The following is a 20,842-nucleotide window of genomic DNA, read 5'->3' as shown; positions in this document are numbered from 1 at the left end:
AGCCCCAGACAGGGGTTGCCAGGTGGATCCCGGTCCAGCGAATGTGCAGGAGTCTGTCTCACTGTCTGCCCTCCTCTCACTTAAAAAACAAAACAGCCCTGGCCGGTTGGCTCAGCGGTAGAGCGTCGGCCTAGCGTGCGGAGGACCTGGGTTCGATTCCCGGCCAGGGCACACAGGAGAAGCGCCCATTTGCTTCTCCACCCCTCCGCCGCACTTTCCTCTCTGTCTCTCTCTTCCCCTCCCGCAGCCAAGGCTCCATTGGAGCAAAGATGGCCCGGGCGCTGGGGATGGCTCTGTGGCCTCTGCCCCAGGCGCTAGAGTGGCTCTGGTCGCAATATGGCGACGCCCAGGATGGGCAGAGCATCGCCCCCTGGTGGGCAGAGCGTCGCCCCATGGTGGGCGTGCCGGGTGGATCCCGGTCGGGCGCATGCGGGAGTCTGTCTGACTGTCTCTCCCCGTTTCCAGCTTCAGAAAAATGAAAAAAAAAACAAAATAAAAAAAAAAAAACAAAACAAGGCCCTGGCCGGTTGGCTCAGTGGTAGAGCGTCGGCCTGGTGTGCAGAAGTCCCAGGTTCGATTCCCGGCCAGGGCACACAGGAGAAGCACCCATCCGCTTCTCCACCCCTCCCCCTCTCCTTCCTCTCTGTCTCTCTCTTCCCCTCCCGCAGCGAGGCTCCACTGGAGCAAGGATGGCCCAGGTGCTGGGGATGGCTTCTTGGCCTCTGCCCCAGGCGCTAGAGTGGCTCTGGTCGTGACAAAGCGACACCCCGGAGGGGCAGAGCATCGCCCCCTGGTGGGCAGAGCGTCGCCCCCTGGTGGACATGCCGGGTGGATCCCGGTCGGGCGCATGCGGGAGTCTGTCTGACTGTCTATCCCCGTTTCCAGCTTCGGAAAAATACAAAAAAACAAAACAAAACAAAAAGCAAGCCAGGCAACACTACAAAGAAAACAATTTATGTTTTTATCTTACTATACTGAAGGCACACAGGTCTGTTGTTTTTGAGGAAATCTCTGAAGTAAATGAAGTGTTACATTCCCCCAGACAGAGCAAGGAACGAAGCATAAAGTCTATTCACAGGTTACAATAAGGAAAAACAAAAATAATTATTTTCTTTTACTATATTTTGCCTATATAATGTAACACAAACCCAAAAGGAATAGCAAGGAAAATAATTGGCTAACTGTGATTACCCACCACTATCAAAGCCAAACCTTTTAAGACTTCTGCACTGGTACAGTCTGTACTCGAGTACCACTGTCCCTATCCCAGCTGTGATAAAGGAATCTTAAACCAACTAGGATGTTACATAAAATTAAAATGTTTTTTTTTTATTTTATTTATTCATTTTTAGAGAGGAGAGAGAGACAGTGAGGGAGAGAGAGGAGAGAAAGAGAAGGGGGGAGGAGCTGGAAGCATCAACTCCCATATGTGCCTAGACCAGCAAGCCCAGGGTTTCAAATTGGCGACCTCAGCATTTCCAGGTCGACATTTATTCACTGCACCACCACAGGTCAGGCTTAAAATTAAAATGTTAATTTGCCAAGACATGCCTGTTCACATGCTGCTACATGCTTCATGCATGAGAGAAAAACCAATAATACTACCTGAAACCTATAATTTTATTAACCAATATCACCCAATAAATTCAATAAAATAAAACACTAAATCAAAAATAAAGCAAAAATGCATTTGACAATCTCAATATTACATCTACTGAGTGACATAGCATTATGTAAACATATCACAGAATTTTGTAATGAAAGGTTGTATTGATGGTTTATTTCTTCTCTTACTGTTATAAAAACCAATTTTTAATTTCTTCAATGCACCTTAAAACAACACCAAAGAGAAAACTTTTGCCAAATTACAGACAACTGTTACCAATTAACAGTTGATATTCTATTAGGATTCACATCCTCTCTTTAAATTTCCAATTTATAAAAGAATGAGAAATTGTTTCAGTATTACTCAAAAGAATCTAATGTTGAAACAAATACATCTGTAGTTCCCAAAGTGACAATCTTTCTTTTCAAACTTCTAATAGGATGAATTCTTTTGCTCACTGGCAAATAACCTAAAACTATGTGTTGAGTTCTGGACTGGCAATACTATTACATAGCATGTGTTTGATGACTGTCTTTATGTGGCCTTTATCAATCTCACTACTCTGTTCTTGTTTTTTCCCCAAGAGCAAGGTGGCAGCCACTCCCGCAAGTTTTTTGTTTTTTCCACTACATCTTCAGATGCCTAACTATAAAGTATTATTACCCAAAGTATAATATTTGGCCTTCTGGTCATGTGTACAAGACTATCTATCTTAATGACATTAACCACTGTCAGCTTTTGCTATCTCTGCTGTTAAGAATTCTCTACAGATTTCACCAGTTTCTAGCCAATATATCCAGCTGCCTGTTGGGCAATTTTGGGGGCAACTTCAAGGGTAAAAAATATATCAAACATCAACGACTGCCCTAAACCATTCCAGAATAAAGTGGGGTAAAAACAAACCAAACTGGTTCACCATCTATTTGTCATCTAATGAAACTCTTCCCCAGTAACAGCCCATGTCCAAAAATAAAGCATTTAGCACACTTCATGACATTTAAAGAACCAACCACCAATAGACCCAGTAGCTCAAGCTCCAAGTTCTGTTTTCCATTATTGCCTCAAAGTCCCTTATTTCACCAACCTTCTCTCCATACCCACCACCATTATAATTAATGCCCTAATCACTGAATATCTAAATTACAAAAGTTCCCAGATAACTGTTCTAATTTCTTCCATATTCTTTTCCTTCCTGCACTTTCCCTCTAAAATAATTACCGTCAGGTCACTCTATAAATCACTCTCCACCCAGATTCCAGGATGTTTTACAATATAACAGCATCCACAAATTCCAACCTTTTGTTTTACTTCTTTTTTTTTTTTTTAGCAAGCAAGAGAGAGACAGAGACAGAGACAGAATGAGGGACGGACAGGAAGGGAGAGAGATGAGAAGCATCAACTCATAGTACCAGCACCTTAGTTCAGCGGTTCTCAACCTGTGGGTCGCGACCCTGGCGGGGTCGCCTAAAGCCATCGGAAAATACATAATGCATATCAGGTATTTACATTCCGAATCATAACTGTAGCAAAATTACAGTTATGAAGTAGCCACCAAAATTATTTTTTGGTTTGGGGTCACTGCAACATGAGGAACTGTATTGCGGGGTCACGGCATTAGAAAGGTTGAGAACCACTGCCTTAGTTGTTGTTCACTGATTGCTTTCTCATATGTGCTTGACCAGGGGGTTCCAGCCAAGCCAATGACCCCTTGCTCAAGCCAGCAACCTTGGGCTTCAAGCCAGCAACCTCTGGGCTCAAGCTAGCAACCATGGGGTCATGTCTAGAGTCCCACGCTCAAGTGGCAACCCTGTGCTCAAGCCAGCGACCTCAGGGTTTTGAACCTGGGTCCTCAGCGTCCCAGACCAACACTCTATCTACTGTGCCACTGCCTGGTCAGGTTACACTCCATTTCTAAATATCAATTCTGCTATAGTCCAGGCAGTCTTCTCTCTGCTCCCAAGCCTAGCCAAGTTTACTTCCAGATTATAAAGTTCTCCATTGTTGGAATGTTCTACTTCTTCCTGGCTAAGTACCAAACACAACCAAATCCTAACACCTCCAAGACAACTCAGTAAGTGTATCCTCTGAGCTATAATCTACGTCTATGCTACATAACACAGCACCTACTTATATCCTATTATATTATCTGCTGAAGAGCAGGGCAGACTATCAATACTTAAAGCAACTTGAGAAAACCGGATCAACAACTCCATTAATGATTCAGAATATGGATAGCCTATGATCAAAGAAAGAGTAAGGAAAATAGGTAGGTGCTTCATATATGAAGATTTTTCTTTAAACTTTTATAAGCTGTTCAGAATCTGAAACAGCACAAATACCTGTAAGTATATGCATTCTTTTACTATCCTCGGTCACACCAATTTTCCTTCCAGGAACTCCAAAATTATATGAAGCCAAAGTTGGTGAATGTTCTGAGTTATTCACTTCATAGTATGTTTTTGTTAAATGATCATAAAGCAAATGATGGAGTATGGTGTGCAATGACTGACTTCATGGTGCATGAGAAATTCAAACTGCCTCTGAAGTCAACTCAAAAGAGCTCTTATAAACTCAATACATTTGCTCCAACTAGATAATAAAAAAGTTAAATATATATATATTTCAAGTCAAATCTCATTACAACAAATTTCAAGGAAGGATACAAACTGAGATTAGATAAAGTGGGGCAAAAAAAAAAAGTGTTGAGATTAGTGCCAGGACTAAGAAAAAGAGTGATGTCCTTTAAATAGTGATCTTGAAAAGATAACAGTCATGTAAGTTTTTTATATGTTGACTGAGCCAGTCTTATTACTATATTAAACCTTCTTAATAAAACAGGAAAATGTTTTATTAAATACAATTATTACTAAGTAAATTTTACAAGCAACCGAAATTCTAAATAATGGTAATAATTTCTCAATTTTGAAAGCATGCCTTTCTAAATTGATCTTTTTACAAAATACTTAAAAGTTCATGCAACTTGTGAGGTTTTAATGGAATCTGGATTAACATTAAATAACTGTCCAACTTTCTTTTTAGTAGAAAAAAAATTAAGATAAGACCTTCTCCTTTGTTACCTCCATGTTTACCTGTGGGGAAAAAGATTATGCTCAAAAAACGGACAATACATTTGCTCCAACTAGATAATAAAAAAGTTAAATATATATAGATTTCAAGTCAAATCTCATTATAACAAATTTCAAGGAAGGATACAAATTATAGTATTTCAAAATTAAATTCAAATAGGCATCTACCAAGAATCTAAATACTTATTTTTATTAATATAAAGTTAAGTATAAGAAATATGTTTTACTGAATCTGATTTAAAACAACTATTGACTGTCTTTATTATAAGATTGAATGTCAGGCTCCCAAATGAAAAATAACCATATGGAATTACTTCCTCTTTTCACCCGAGAGACTTTTAAAGGCTTTTTAAGATAATCAATGTAGGCCCTGGCAGGTTGGCTCTGGTAGAGCGTCGGCCTGGCGTGCGGGAGTCCCGGGTTCGATTCTCGGCCAGGGCACACAGGAGAAGCACCCATCTGCTTCTCCACCCCTCCCCCTCTCCTTCTTCTCTGTCTCTCTCTTCCCCTCCTGCCACCAGGGCTCCATTGGAGCAGAGTTTGCCCGGGTGCTGAGGATGGCTCTGTGGCCTCTGCCTCAGGCGCTAGAATGGCTCTGATTGTGGCAGAGTGATGCCCCGGATGGGCAGAGCATCGCCCCCTGGTGGGCATGCCGGGTGGATCCCGGTCGGGCACATGTGGGAGTCTGTCTGATTGCCTCCCCGTTTCCAACTTCAGAAAAATACAAAAAAAAAAAAAAAAAGATAATCAATGTACATAAACACTAACAAGATTAGTAATGAGCAAAGTATAATGCTAAACTATAAAACAATGAATGTCACAAAATATAAAGCTCGCATGAAACATGAGGGCAGAAATAATGAGCACCAATTATTGTGACATTTCAATTGAAACTATTTGAACTGGAATTTAAATAATCCTCCTAATAAAGTCTTAGTTCAAACTAGTTTAACTGTGATTCTAAAATAAATTATTTGCCTCATGGTAAGCATTTTTAATCTTCTAATCTTTTCTTTAAAAAAAAATGCATGCTGCCCTGGCTGAATAGCTCAGCTGGTTAGAGCATTATCCCAAAGCACAAAGGTTGCCCTGATCTCTGGTCAGGGCACTTACAGAAACAGATTGGTCCTCTCTTTACCTTTTTCTCTCTCAAAAATCAATAAAAATAAACATTCAAAAACAATACTTGCTGGCCCTGGCTGGCTGACTCAGTGGTAGAGCATCAGTCTGGCATGTGGATGTCCTGGGTTTGATTCCTGGTCAGGTCATACAGGAAAAGTGCCCATCTGCTTTTCCACCCTCCCCCTCTGGTTTCGCTTCTCTCTCTCTCTCCCTCCCTCCCTCCCTCCCCCCCCCCCCCCCCCCCCCCCGTAGCCATGGCTCAATTGGAGCGAGTTGGCCCCAGGTGCTGAGGATGGCTCCATGGCCTCTGCCTGAGGCACTAAGAATAGCTGGGTTACTGAGCAATGGTGTAATGCCCCAGATGGGCAGAGCATCAACCACTAGTGGGTTTTCCAGGTGGATCCTGGTCAGGGAGCATTCAGGAGTCTATTTTCCCTCCTCTCACTGAATAAAATAAAATTTAAAAATATACATGCTAATAATCCTTACATTTCTTAAATAAACACTGCTTAATTTAAGTGAAAACAGCTTTGTGAAACAGGCAACACTATCCCCCCTTTCCAAATGAGAAAACTGAGGCTCAAACAGGATGCAAGGTTTCCAAGGTCATATATTTAATAACACTAAACCAGATCCCATAATTCCTCACTCTTAGTGCCTCTACCCTATGCCATCAGTTTATGGATAACAAATTTTCAATTCCTTACCATAGAAATGCCCAAATCCCATGCTGATTGCAATCACGAGAGCCAGTATAACACACTTATTGAGGCCACTACTGAACTGGCGTTTACACAACTCTTTAAAGGGTTCAGTTTCTTGTTCACTGAGCAGTCGTTCTTCAGATTCTGAACTAGAAACAGTCTTCTTCCTAGCACGGCGTCGTCTAAAGGCAGGACTGGGCTGATGACTGGTTTCATCACTACTGGATATGTCGTCGCTAGGCTGAGATGAAAATACTATTTAAAGAAAAATGTAGATAAATATTAAAAATTTTAGAAAAGCTTCCCCAGTAAATATGATTTAGGATAATCAATGCCATCCCTACATGCCTTTTTACATAAGACAGCCAAAAACAAAAACACCACAACAAAAACTCAAGTTTTCAAGTTTATCAACATAACGCCAAAACATAAAAGATTTCAACTGATACATAAGAATCTGTAATCATATTCGTGCCTTTGAAGGTCTATCTCTTTTTCTAAAACCTCTCTTGTAGTTTACACCACTAGAACAACCATTCTCGCAGTCTATTAAATTTCTTTGATATAAGAGCTATAAACAAACACTATTTCTAGAAGGAAAAAAAAATCCTGTATCTCTTCAAGGAACACAGGGGCATTTACAAGCAGTTCCTTGGGTGTATGTGGACCCTGGTTTCACTTCCACCCTATGCATCCACAATCAAGGTTCAAAGCACTCTAGCTTAACACCGGTTTCCAGAAGTCAGATGAGCCCTTCCCTTCAACTGCCACTCTTACTAGAAGGCTATTAATTTTACCCTCTAGTAAATATGTCAGCATGAGGAAGTGACACAACAGCTATCTCCGATATTAAGGACTAGTCTGGTGCTGCTCCTTTATGAAAAAATAGTAGACAAAGTTTTTTAAAAATTCATGAGAAATCTCAAGTCCCGGAACCATATCCACTAGAAAAATTATCTTCAGGGTTTTTTTTCAAACGTATAATTTGTTAACACCGTTTCATATATCAATAAACTATATATTGATATAGACTACATGACTCGGTAATAATTTCCCCAGGCCAGTCAGAAAGAAAAAAGCACTGAAAGTAAGGATAAAATGTGAACTTGAACTTGACATACACAGTCCAAAACAACAAACATTCATGCTTCAAAAATTATCCATGCTACAGCAACGTAGGTTAGGCAATACTTTTTAAAGAAGGATCATGAAGGATTTAGTTAACTTTCACATTTACAACGACAGACACAAAGACAGAAGGCACTACTGAATGAATAAATGAATATTCCTAATATTTAGTGATACAAGATGCCACTGAGAGATCTTTTGTTCATAACCCTTATGTTCATCATGTTTATCTGGTTATTCTTGATCACTAGTTTTTCCAAGATGTCGTCGCCTCAGCTGTGAGGTTACATTTCTTGGATAAAGAAAAAGAAAGGAAGACTTAAACAAAGCATTACATAATACAAAGGCATTTATGATCACGGTTGGAGTATTTAAGCCAGAGTTTCTGACTGTATTAAGATGGGTAAATGTAGAAACAAACCTTTTGTCACAATTCCTTAAACAAACTTTCAATTCTATATTAACATATTGCCTTCATTATATATTCCAAGTAAATAAACCAGCCTAATCCATACTAATAAATTCACACCCTTATCTAATGCTTCCATCTTTTTAACCAATACATATGATGATATCTGAAATACACTGATTTTTAAAAGTCTTTTAAAGCTTAATTTGGCCCAGTCCAAGATGCAAGCAATGCAAAAGCATGCAATAAGCTTAGTCAGCTTTATTACAAAATCAATTTGAACACCTGTTTAGAGTATCATAGCTGACAAAAGGTACCCTTAAAGCACTAAGTAAATAGTAAATGTGACTAGGCACACTCAGCTCTAGAAAAGCTGATAGATTTAGTCACACCACCTTGGAAAGCGAGTTGGCTAGGAACATGATGTTTCAGCTGATCATCCCATCCCCTTATGCATTCAGGAATCTTCCACAGCTTCTCCCACCACCTTTCTTTTGTGAATAAACAGGAAAAAAGATGTATAAAGCTTTATTATAAAGAATTAAAAGGAAAAAGAATTGAAAACACTTAGAAAACAATTATAACAACATTGTTATTTGTGCTCCATCAAAATTTATCAAGCCTTTTTAAAAAAACATATACAATACAAACGTCTACAACTAACAACTTTGCTCTCTTAGGGGAGGAGAGCATCATATGAAGAGGGTGGGGAGTGCTCTTACATCAACAAAAGACTACTGTCACAGGAAACTAATTTAGAAGAAGAAAAAAATTGAAGTTGAAATCCTATAGTGATGAAGAAAGGGAAAGGAAATAACAAAATAACTAAGCAACAGATAGCAGGAAATTAAGACAAGAAAAATATGAAATAAGAGAACAAAAACTCTGGTAACTAATATATATTTTCAACATTGTCTAATGTCATTTTTATTATTTTTAATATTTTCCTTACAGAAATAATTCCTTTGGGAGGTATAGCAATGGGAAAAATATATACCTAATAAAATATACCTCTTAATTGAATCTACAATTCCCAAGAAATCCTAATTTACAAAGTAGATAAAAACTAGATAATAAGCTCTGAAGAAAACAGATAACTGAAAAAAAATAACATTATGTGAAGCACCAATTTCTTAAATGTCTGCTTGGACCCTTTTGCAATACTCCTGCTAATTCAACTAACTACTTTTTTCTGGCCTACTCATATTTTCAAATTAAACTGGCATAGTCTTTTTAAAAAAGAAAGAAAAAATAATACTGGAATACAGTACAAATCCTATATTTAAATAAATTAAATTAGAGCCTGACAAGTGGTAGTAGAGTAGATAGAGCGTCAACCTGGAACGCTGATGTCCCTGGTTCAAAACCCCAAGGTCACCAGCTTGAGAATGGGGTCACTGGCTTCAGTGAGGGATCATCAACATGTTCCCAAAGTCACAGGCTTGAGCAAAGGATCACTGGCTCAGCTTGAGACCCTCCCCCCGACTTGGTAAAGGCACGTATAAGAAGCAATCAATGAACAACTAAAACTGAAGCAACTACAAGTTGATACTTCTCATCTCTCTCCTCCCTCCCTCAAATCAATTTTTTAAAAAAAGAAGAAAAACAAAATAAAATTCAATGACCAAAAAACATTCTAAAATCAATTACACTAGCCCTATCCAGGCCAAGACTAGGAGGAGGGGAGATAGTGAGACAGACTCCTGCATGCACCTGGACCAGGATCCACCCAGCAACCCCCACCTGGGACTGATGCTTGGACCAACCAAGCTATCCTCAGCATCCAGGGCCAATGCTTGAACCAGTAGAACCACTGGCTGCAGGAGGAGAAGAGAGAGAAGAGGAGAGGGAGAGAAAGAGAAGCAGATGATCTCTCTTGTGTGCCCTGACCAGGAATCAAACCTGGGATGTCCATATGCTGGGCCAACACTCTAGCCACTGAGCCAGCCAGCCCGAGTCTCAATAACACATTTTAACCTTCAAATGATTCTATCTGAACAATAGGCATTAACTGCATTAAGAATGTGACTTACAGGCCCTGGCTGGTTGGCTCAGTGGTACAGCGTCGGCCTGGCATGTGGAAGTCCCGGGTTTGATTCCTGGCCAGGGCACATGGGAGAAGTGCCCATCTGCTTCTCTACCCTTCCCCCTCTCGTTTCTCTCTGTCTCTCTTTCCCTCCCACAGCCAAGGCTTCATTGGAGCAAAGTTGGCCCAGGTGCTGAAGATGGCTCCATGGCCTCCGCCTCAGGCGCTACAATGGCTCTGGTTGCAACGGAACAACAGCCCAGATGGGCAGAGCATCGTCCCCTGGTGAGCATGCTGGGTGTATCCCAGTTGGGTGCATGCGAAGTCTGACTCTCTGCCTCCCCACTTCTCACCTCAGAAAAGATACAAAAAAAAAAAAAGAATGTGACTTACAAGAGGCACATTTTCATAACTCAATCTAAAATGAATGATCTTTGGATTCTAATGTATTTTTTTTGGAGTGTTTGAGACATCAACAGACCACCTTGAAACAACCTTCTTTTGTGTCTTTTGATAATGGTAAGAGATGGTTATTTATTGTGATAGCAAAAGACTGTGCTCTTGGCTCTAGAGTCTAGGAAAACATTAAATGTAACAGTGAATTTTATAAAAATATTTGAGTTTATTGTAATATATTCAAAACTTGAGATTTAGGATTATAAAACAAGCCATTATATAAAATATGGTCATAAGAGTCCTTAAGTCTGTTATCAATGTATTCTCTGTATAGTTCTTACCAGTTTCTGGCTGACAGAATGTATACTGGCTGCTGGAGGAAGAGCCCATGTTAAAGTCCTCTGGACTCTGTGCTTCTTTAACTACTATGGCTTCTTCTTGATTTCCAATTTCTTCTAACTTAGGTGGCTCAAGGGTAACAATATCAGAATCGTCGCTGACAGTTCCAAAATAAACATTGTCTTCAGGTGACTTTTCTTCCTCTCCCTGAGGAATCATAATTTTAGAGACAGTAAATTCAACAATTATTTAAGGGCCTTATATTTTCTACACATTTCAAAGTGTATAATGATATTTAAGCAGTATGGTAATTTGGGCTTAAAATAAAAGATATGAATCCTGTCCAACAGGAAAGGATCCCAATAGTATTTTCATCTTTTAGCATGAAACACCTTCCAACCTGCTAAGGACTCTCTCTAACTGCTGCCTACTCAAAGTGGGCTGCAAAGCTAAGAAGTCCACCTTTATGACCCAATGATCACAGGAAAAGATTTCTCACCAGTTCCCTGGGTTTATCTGAGCTTAACTCTGTAGTCAAGGAGCCTGTTACAAGACTGATTAAACTTTCCTTGTGTGTAATAAATTTTAGTAATGCATATGTTATATATGTAATAAACTTTAATAGCTATGTCATGTAAAGATCATCTAGCTATCTAGTTTTATCTAAAAGTCAAATAAACGCCAAAGTATTAAGATTGTCTGCTCTCAAATTTAAAAACTGACCTTCATTTTAGCTTAATTCCTCAATATAATTCAAGAATGAAACCTCTGTGGTGGTGCAGCAGGATCAAGCGTCGACCTGGAACACTGAGGTCGCCTTTGAAACCCTGGCTTCCCTGATCAAGGCACATATGGGAGTTGATGCTTCCTGCTCCCACCCCCCCTCTCTTTTTCTCTCTCTGCCCTCTCTAAAATGAATAAAATCTTAAAAAAAAAAAAAAAAAAAAAAGGCAACCTAATTAGACAAACCATATCCCAAGACATTGACAAGGCTCGTATACCTATGGACTGATACTAAACTCTGAATACATTTTGATTATCTTTTCCTCTCTGCAATGATACTTGTCATAATAACAGTCATACTCGTTTTTTGGGTTTTTCTATATAGTCCAACTGTTTATTATGGCTAAGCACATATAACTGTTAATATTCTTTTCATGGTTTATGTAAGTATTATCTAGATGCCAAATACAAAAAAAAAAAAAAAAAAGAGAGAGAGACAGAAGGCAGGACACAAATCATTATAGTTCACAGGATAGAAATGGTCCAGAGTGTTTTTTCACAACGAAGGTCTTAAGACCTTGGTCACTGCCCTTCCCGTTTCAGGAAAATTCAACCGCAACTCAGATCCCATGATTACAGTACTGCCCCACTGCCAATGGTCAACAAGACGACATCAATGCTGAGACTTCTAGGAATGAGCTTTCCTAGCACAGGGAGACTACACCACTTGACCAAAACTTTGATTATGGTCCAGTTGATTTATGACCAAGAGGGGGGACTGTGGAAGGAAAAAGAGGTTCTATGTTAAGTAACCTTACAGAAAAAATAATCATATTTTTTCTTTAAGTGAGAAGGGTGTAGATAGAAAGACAGACTCCTGAATTCACCTCAATCGGATTCACCCAGCAACCCCCATCTGGGGCCAATGCTCAAGTCTACCAAGCTATCCTCGGCACCGGAGGCTGATGCTCAGACCAACCAAGCTATCCTCAGTCCTTCAGCTGAATCTCGAACTAATCAAGCTACTGGTTGCAAGAGGGGAAGTGAAAGAAAAGGGGAAGAGAGAAGGGAAAAGAAGCAGATGGTCACTTCTCATGTGTGCCCTGATCAGGGATCAAACCTGGGATATCCGCACACAGGACCAATGTTCTATCCACTGGGCAAACCTGCCAGGGCCCAATCATAAATTTCTAACTGGGCAAGTCATGGTAGGTAGTCATGCCCTAGGCATATAAGCAAGCCTGTCCATTATTTCTGTGCATCTTGGTTAACATTAACACACCTTTGAAATAAACCACAACTACCCCCAAACATCAATCTTGTTAACTATTCTATAATCCAATCCCCACCTTGCTTTTTTCCCAGCCCATACAATCTTCCTTAATTTCAAATGCATAAAAGAAACTGCAAAACATATTCTCGGGAGCATTTGAGATCTTGCTCCTAGCATCATGTTGAGGGTTTGCTCAAACAACTCTTATAAAAATTCTCAGCCAGCCCTCGTTCTAGGTCAGTTGGTTACATCATCCCAATATGCCAAGGATGCACAATCCCCAGTCAGGGCATATACAAGAATTAACCAGTGAATGCATAAATAAATGGAACAGCAAACTGCTATTTCTCTCTCTTTCTCTCTCTCTCTCAAATCAATAAATAAAAAAAATTTTTTTTCTGTATTTTTCTGAAGCCGGAAACGAGGAGAGACAGTCAGACAGACTCCCGCATGCGCCCGACCAGGATCCACCCGGCACGCCCACCAGGGGGCGACGCTCTGCCCACCAGGGGGCGATGCTCTGTCCCTCCGGGGGGTCGCTCTGTTGCGACCAGAGCCACTCTAGCACCTGGGGCAGAGGCCGAGGAGCCATCCCCAGCGCCCGGGCCATCTTTGCTCCAGTGGAGCCTCAGCTGCGGGAGGGGAAGAGAGAGACAGAGAGGAAGGAGAGGGGGAGGGGTGGAGAAGCAGATGGGCGCTTCTCCTGTGTGCCCTGGCCGGAAATCGAACCCGGGACTTCTGCACGCCAGGCCGATGCTCTACCACTGAGCCAACTGGCCAGGGCCAATAAATAAAAATTTTTAAAAAAGAGATTATATTAGAGGTTAAATAAGTCTTTAACATATTACCAAGAAATTACATTTTTAAATCAAAAGACTTCTCGATCAGGAGTTAAAATAAAAGCTAATAATTTTAATGTTAAAAGTGATCAATCTGGGGAACCTCAAAAATTTTAATGAAATTTTTTTATAATTCAAATAGGAACAGAACTCACAACTAGAAGTGGAGGCTTTAATTAGTATTCTCTATGTTTATCATATTTCCACAGAGTAAAATATAAGCTTACTTCAAATGCTGACTTCGTTTCCTCCAAAGTTGGATAAGCAGTTTCTCCCACTAACATTGCAACATTTTGGCTGCTCTCTGATACAAAGCAAAAATCAATTCAGTTATACTTTATCACTTTGGTAGTCTACTACATATATAATAATCTGAGTACATAAAAATTTTTAAAGTATTCCTAATTTTTAAAAGTGGATTTAATAAAATGACATAATTATAAGTAATTCTTCTGTTGCTAAAAAGATCTCTTTCAAATATAATTATTTCAATATATGGAATTGTCAGGGGATAATTTTAGATACTTAACTTATTTAAGAGCAACTAAAACAATACAATCTCTAAATAAACATAGGTTCCACTTTACAATACCAAGCTACTTACTTAATCCAAAGTGACCATAAAAATCCGTTAATATGCAAAATCAATTCTCAGTTATCTGATAGCACATATCCTGCAGTCTTAAAGTTTATTCAAGCTAAAGGTACCACTACTGCAATGACTGTCAATGTCTGGAAACACAAGAATCAAAACTAGAGCTTCAAATTATCAATTCTGTACAATAAATAATAGATTCTGTAAATAACAAGAACTTGAACATAGAAAAACAAGACAATATAACTACAGCAGATGTATTTTATAAAAAACTCTTCAAAGAAAAAATGTTCAAGAATTCATAACACTGGATTTTTAATAAGACTACATAATATTTAAAAAGTTTAAAATATATAATAAACAAATTTATGCTTAGCAAAGAACATATAGGGTGGGAAAAAGCAGATTTATAGTTGTTTATATGGAAAATAATACAAAAAATAATAATACAAGAATAAATTCTGTATTTCACATACAAGTGTAAGCTACTTTGCCCTACCCTGTATACCAAATGTTTACAGCAATTACCTCCAGACAAAAAACACATTATGGATGGCTTAACTTTTATTTTGCTCATCATTTGTTTCTATCACAAACATGCATTTCTCATATAATTTAACCCCTACCACCAAAAAAAGAAAAAACACTCACTGCTTTTGTGTTATCTAGTCCCTAACAGAATATTAATTTAGAGGTTAATAGTCTTCAACATGAGTATGTGCATTTTTTGGGAGGGACTATCCTTAGCTTTCAGATACTCAAAGAGATCTGTCACCCAGGAACAATGAGATTAGTAATCAACAGGTAGGCTAAAAACAAGATTAACAGGCATCATCTACTATATTTCTAGCCTAGACACCTCCACTTGAGTCTACAAAGAAGAAAATGTTCTGTTTACATTTTTAGTAATTTTTTTTAAAAAGTTTAAAAATAATTTAAGTATGACAGTAAGAGTATGCATTAATTATTTGGGCATCATTATTTCTCTATATAATTAATGTAAACATCAAATCCTACAGGAAGTGGGATTATACATAACACAGATGTAATACAGTAGTTAAATACCATTTACCACCTCTAACCAAAGTACTCTAAAGTATAACAATACCTGAAAAAGAGTTTAGTAAATCGCTTTTGATAATTTAATAATTTTGCACATCACTAGTCTTACTCAAGATTAGTAATACTGAGTAACTGGTTACACATGTAGTATCAAAGAATTATCTGGGGGCCCAAACATATCCTACAACTGCAAATAAACAAACTCCTGGGCAGGCTGGTAGCACTGGACTCTACAGGCCTGCCCATCATTTAATACATATAAAAATTCTAGTCCTTATGAGAAAAAAAAAAAAAAGAAAGAAAGAATTCTAGTCCTTCAGTGACATAATCATTTAGATTAGCCAGATAGCTGTTTACCTAGAAAGAAGGCAAGATTCATAATGTCCCTCGCATATCCTATTTTTAAAAATAAATACATGTATTGGAATTTTTAAACATCTTACCTCCCTGTTCTAACTGCAATACTTGTAGCTCCTCTTGCTCTAAAGATGAATACTCCGGGGTGAGCTCACAGCTGTCACTGGCTGTCCCTTGTTCGGAATTCACCATCTCTATATCAGACCCCTAGGGGAAAGTGAAAATCAGTTATTTGTCTACCAGCTGCTCAAAGCTGGATTTGACTACAAGTAGATGCTTCCATTATTAAAGTCCCAGTGCTGCCATACTCCAAAGAGAATAGTATGTGATCAAACTTGTTCAATTTAGTCCATAAAGGCCTATGGCAGGGAAACAGCAGAAGGGAGAACAGGTTTAGATTCTAAAAGAAAAGTTGGTCCAACGTCAAATGCTCTAACTCATTGTTTGCAACCACCAGCAATAGGAAACCACTGTTCTAACTATTCTATTTTATAACGCCAAGGAAAAATTTGAATCTCAGAGGATAAAGTTTCTGTTCTTAGCTATTTCTATTAATTTGCTTCTGCATTACCAAACTACTGCAGGCAAGGCAGTTTGTTAGGGTATAAAAAATTTGAATCCAAATCTATATCCTATTCAGAGAAAACAGCCACATGCAAATAACTACTTTTACAGCAATGTGCAAAAAGAAAAGTTTAAGGGTGAGGCTTAAAATGGATCCATTAGATTAATGGAGTAAACTTTTCCTTATAAAATTTTAGATTGTTATTCTTTCAAGCTTGTCCTTACTACTTTGACGTCACAGTGTCTTTTCTTTAATAAAATAGATTTTGAGTTTTTTCTTGTGTCTTAATTAGCAAAATAAAGTTAACCACTAAATTGATTCTGCCACTCCCTCAATTTTCCTGTAATTTACTAATCCATGAAATCAAAAGTTCTCCTAATAAACACAATCTAAAACTAATCTGAATTCTCCTAATAAACACAATTTAATACAACGTAAGCTAAAAGATTTTATTAAAGGAGTGGGTTTTAGGCTGAGTACTAAAGAATCCTGAATATAAGTCTTTGGGGTTGCTTAAGTGGTAGGACAATGGTAGAAGCATAGGTAAGGTATTATAGATCGGAGGTTCCAGGGGAAATCAGTTCTGGCCTAAATCAGAATGGGGATAATCAGAAAGGAAAAGGAAACACATGTAAGAGATACTAGCAAATAAGCAGAACTTGATAACTGGATGTGGAGAGAAGAGGATTAAAGTACAGATATGACATGCTCTGTGACATGATACTGCTAATACAGAAGACTCAATGACACATGGGCTAAGTGCCAAAGAAGTCTGCCTGCTGTCATGCTTCACACAGCACTCACAAGCAAGACTCCCACAGCTGCCTTGCTCCTAGTTAATTATCCTTGAAGGAGAAGTTACTGCTATGGGAATTGATCTAAGAGCTTTGAAAAAATGTTAAAAATAGAAAAGTCACAAAAACAATAAAACTAAAAAAAATTGAAAAGCCACTTACTAAAAAATGAAACAAAGGAAGCAGGGGAGGAGGGGAAGGGGAAGGGGAAGGGGAAGGGGGAAGGGGGAAGGGGAAGGGGAAGGGGAAGGGGAAGGGGAAGGGGAAGGGGAAGGGGAAGGGGAAGGGGAAGGGGAAGGAAAGAGGGAGGCCCTCAAACTCAACACATATAGCTGCTATTAAATTTTGAAATTTTCTTGCAGGAAAAGCAATCTTTTTGTTAATGTTGTATAAGATATGACTAACCTAACTGTCTACATATTAACTTATCAAAGTAATTGTAAAAAATACCACTTAAAATCTTTATTAATGACTACTACACAGCCCTCTAGAAAAACTACCCTGGTGGCTTAATCCCCTTGGTCCAGTCTTTATATGAAACGATATCCAGAATGCAGAACACAGTTTATTAATATGTAATGCAGAGAGAAGAAAATAGTGAAGAATGGGTATTTATTTGGAGTCAACTTGTAATTCTCTACAAATGATTTAGACCTGTTTTGTCCAATAATGTGGGCACTAGCCATGTCACTGTTGAGCACTTGAAATGAGGCTAATATAAAGTGACACAAGCAATAATAAAATTAAATGCATACTGCTTTTTAAATATTTAATATGAAAAAATCAATGTAGAACATCTCAACTGTTATATGGATTGCATGTTGAAATCATTGTATTTTGGATAAAATATTTTACATTAACTTCAGTTTATTTGTTTTACTCTTGTAAATGTGCCTACTAGAAAATTTAAGCTCACATACGTGGTTCACATTGTATTGCTACTGAACATTGCTGGCTTAGACACTCTGCTGACCTCACATGGACCCTGGGGGATTTCTAATCCTCACTGCATAGCCAAAAACCCAAAATTGAGATTGTAGGGTAGGGCTGCAAGGAGAGAGAAGGGGGAAGTCGATTAGGACCGTAAAAATTTAGCACTGTGCCTTGAGCTGTATGGCTTCATGCTAAAATGTACTTGTATTTGCAGCTATTTGTTTCTTTGACTGTGTTTTAAGTCCCGCAAATATCATGTTTGTCATTTTTTGTTGTTATCCAACATCTCTTTCATTAAGGTTACCTTTTTATTCTAACTAGAGACATTTTGATTTATAAAAAACCAAAATAAAATCTTTATTAATAAAGGAGAACAAGTGAGGCTTAAGAGCTCATAAAAACAAAGAGGAATATAAATAAATCCATTAAAACTTTGAATAGGTATAGATGATTTTTTTGTCATTGCTTCTATTCATCAGTATTTTATGATTTTTCTACAATGGACATATATTACCAAGAAAATAATGCTTACTGTGTACTAATTATGTTACATCACACTTCTATAATAAAATACATTTTGTGATAAAGTTCTAGCCATAGTCCTTTTCCTGTCAAGTTCTGCTAACACATATCATAAATGGAACACGTTCTCTATACACCTTTGTTTTATTTAAATGTAGGCTTTGATATTTTCCAGTTAAATGTTCTTAGCCAAATTACTTAACCTCTGTAAGCTTTTCTCAACTATGAAATGACAATGAAAACAATCCATACCAGAGGTTTAAAATTATATAAAAATATAAATAAAGCACAGGACATGACCAATAATAAACCCTCAATAAATATTTTCCTACTGTCTCAAAGCTGAAAAAAGCAATATACAATAATGTGCAAAATGCTGGCTCATGACCAGTTTTCAGTAATGAAGTTTAAGTGAGAAAGTGTCCAAGCTATAGACCAGCGGTTCTCAACCTGTGGGGTCACGACCCCAGCGGGGTCACCTAAAGCCATCGGAAAATACATAATGCATATCAGGTATTTACATTCCGAATCATAACTGTAGCAAAATTACAGTTATAAAGTAGCCACCAAAATTATTTTTTGGTTTGGGGTCACCGCAACATGAGGAACTGTATTGCGGGGTCACGGCATTAGAAAGGTTGAGAACCGCTGCTATAGACAATGAAACCATATGCTTAAATGTAGGGAATACTGGCTTTCAAAAAACCCAGTTTGCATCACTGCTATCAGAGTAAGATTACAAATCGCCTCACATAAAGGATTTAATAACATACCTCATGATTGATGACAGTCCAACCACAAGATGAATCACTGTCACTGGAATTTTCAGACATTTTTCAGGTCTACAAACAGAAAAACATATTGACATGTTGGGAATACTTTTAAAAAGCCTACAAGAAGTACTGCATGTGACCCAAGTATGAAACTTACTATCTCTCATGTGAAACTGAGATACCCCACCCATGGGTTTATCATACCAGATATAACTGCATACCCACATAAACAAATACAACCAGGAGATACTCCAGAGCTAGGAATAGTCTAGATAGTCATATTGCTGGAGTGAGGAAGAAAGCTGGGCCTGAAAGAAAATGTAGGATCTGGCCAGGCAGAACTGCATGGAAAGGAGAACCAATTTAACTATGTGAGGAAGTTAGGAGTTGAGAAAATGAGGAGCTGGGAGCTGACAGCAGAGAGTAAAAGCCTATGTTTTCAAAGAGCAGTAAGGTGTGAAAAGCATGGCTAAAGAAACCAAGCGTGGGGAATAGAAGAGCTCCCAAGCCAAGCAAAATGTCCATTTTAGCAAACAATTTCTATGACAATAACCGTGTCAGCAAACATTTCAATTCAAATTAAAACAGGAATGGGGCAGGGGTGGAGAGACCAGAGGTTGATTAGAAACTGCTATAGCCACTCGGTCTGCTGTAGCCCTCTGGTCAAGGCACATATGAGAAATAATCAATGAACAACTAAGGACCCGCAACGAAGAATTGATGTTTCTCATCTCTCTCCCTTCCTGTCTGTCCCTCTCTCTGACTCTCTCTCTGCCACAAAAATAAATAAATAAATAAATCCTACGTATAAATAAGGGCCTAGACAGTTTATAAATTTAATGATAAACTTATTAAAGGATTTCTTAAGAAAGAACAGAAAAGCATTACAGAACAAAAGTAAAGGCAGCACCTCACACCTGTCAGAATGGCTATCACCAAAAAAATCAACAAATAAGTGCTGGCAGGATGGAGAGCTGAGAACCCTCATTTGCTACTGGTGGGACTGTAAATTGGTGCAGCCACCATGGGAAACAGTATGGAGGTTCCTCAAAAAATTAAAAATGCAACTGCCTAAACTCTAAGGGTCCTCAAGAGACTTGCAATCAGGGCAGCAGGGGGGAGGTGGGCAGCAGCAGCTCGTCCAGGCTAACCCCCTAAACCTGCCTCCAAGGCCCCCTTTTCTCTGCTCCTTTCTTTCCCATGAGGTTTCTAGAGAGCAAGGCAGCCCCTCTTCTTTTATTCTTGTTTCAATGTCCCAAGCTTTAATAAACTCTCAGGATGACCTGAACTTTTGTTGTGAAATTTTTCCTGCACAAGGTCAAGAACCCACTCACTGCCAGCTAGCCCTCGGCAGACCAAAAGGGCCAGGTCCCTGTCTGGTATCAGTTCCTAGCTTCTGCCTTGTAACAAAGTACACTAACAGCTCAGAAGACAAAATAAAAATATTTCAAAAAAACAAACAAAACTAAATACATTGCTAAATTGGAACAACTTTAGCATATTTGAATTTCTCAAATCAAAGAGCCCACTTTAACCAGCACTCAATTTAATTCTTTATTTGTCTTGGAGGAAGGACAAGCTTGACACCTA

General features: G+C 38.6%; 1 protein-coding gene across 2 annotated transcripts in view; it reads right to left on the bottom strand.

Moving 5' to 3' along the window:
- The window catches only part of CCPG1 (cell cycle progression 1), a 63,440-nt gene that overhangs the window by 16,833 nt on the left and 25,765 nt on the right, over positions 1-20,842 (bottom strand). The window contains exons 2-7 of one of the 2 annotated variants that reach the window (XM_066343062.1): positions 19,253-19,321; positions 15,752-15,872; positions 13,879-13,955; positions 10,819-11,023; positions 8,451-8,546; positions 6,522-6,773 (exon numbers count right to left, since the gene is read on the bottom strand). In XM_066343062.1, coding sequence (XP_066199159.1) covers positions 6,522-6,773; positions 8,451-8,546; positions 10,819-11,023; positions 13,879-13,955; positions 15,752-15,872; positions 19,253-19,312 — 811 coding nt within the window. In that variant the 5' untranslated portion in view covers positions 19,313-19,321. The remainder of the gene's footprint in view (positions 1-6,521; positions 6,774-8,450; positions 8,547-10,818; positions 11,024-13,878; positions 13,956-15,751; positions 15,873-19,252; positions 19,322-20,842) is intronic. The other variant, XM_066343064.1, reaches the window with a different exon arrangement.

This window comes from Saccopteryx leptura, chromosome 6 (assembly GCF_036850995.1).
Source record: "Saccopteryx leptura isolate mSacLep1 chromosome 6, mSacLep1_pri_phased_curated, whole genome shotgun sequence".
NCBI classification, from domain to species: Eukaryota; Metazoa; Chordata; class Mammalia; order Chiroptera; family Emballonuridae; genus Saccopteryx; species Saccopteryx leptura.
Note: the sequence above shows the minus strand (reverse complement) of the source record. Positions and strands in the feature narration are given on the sequence as shown.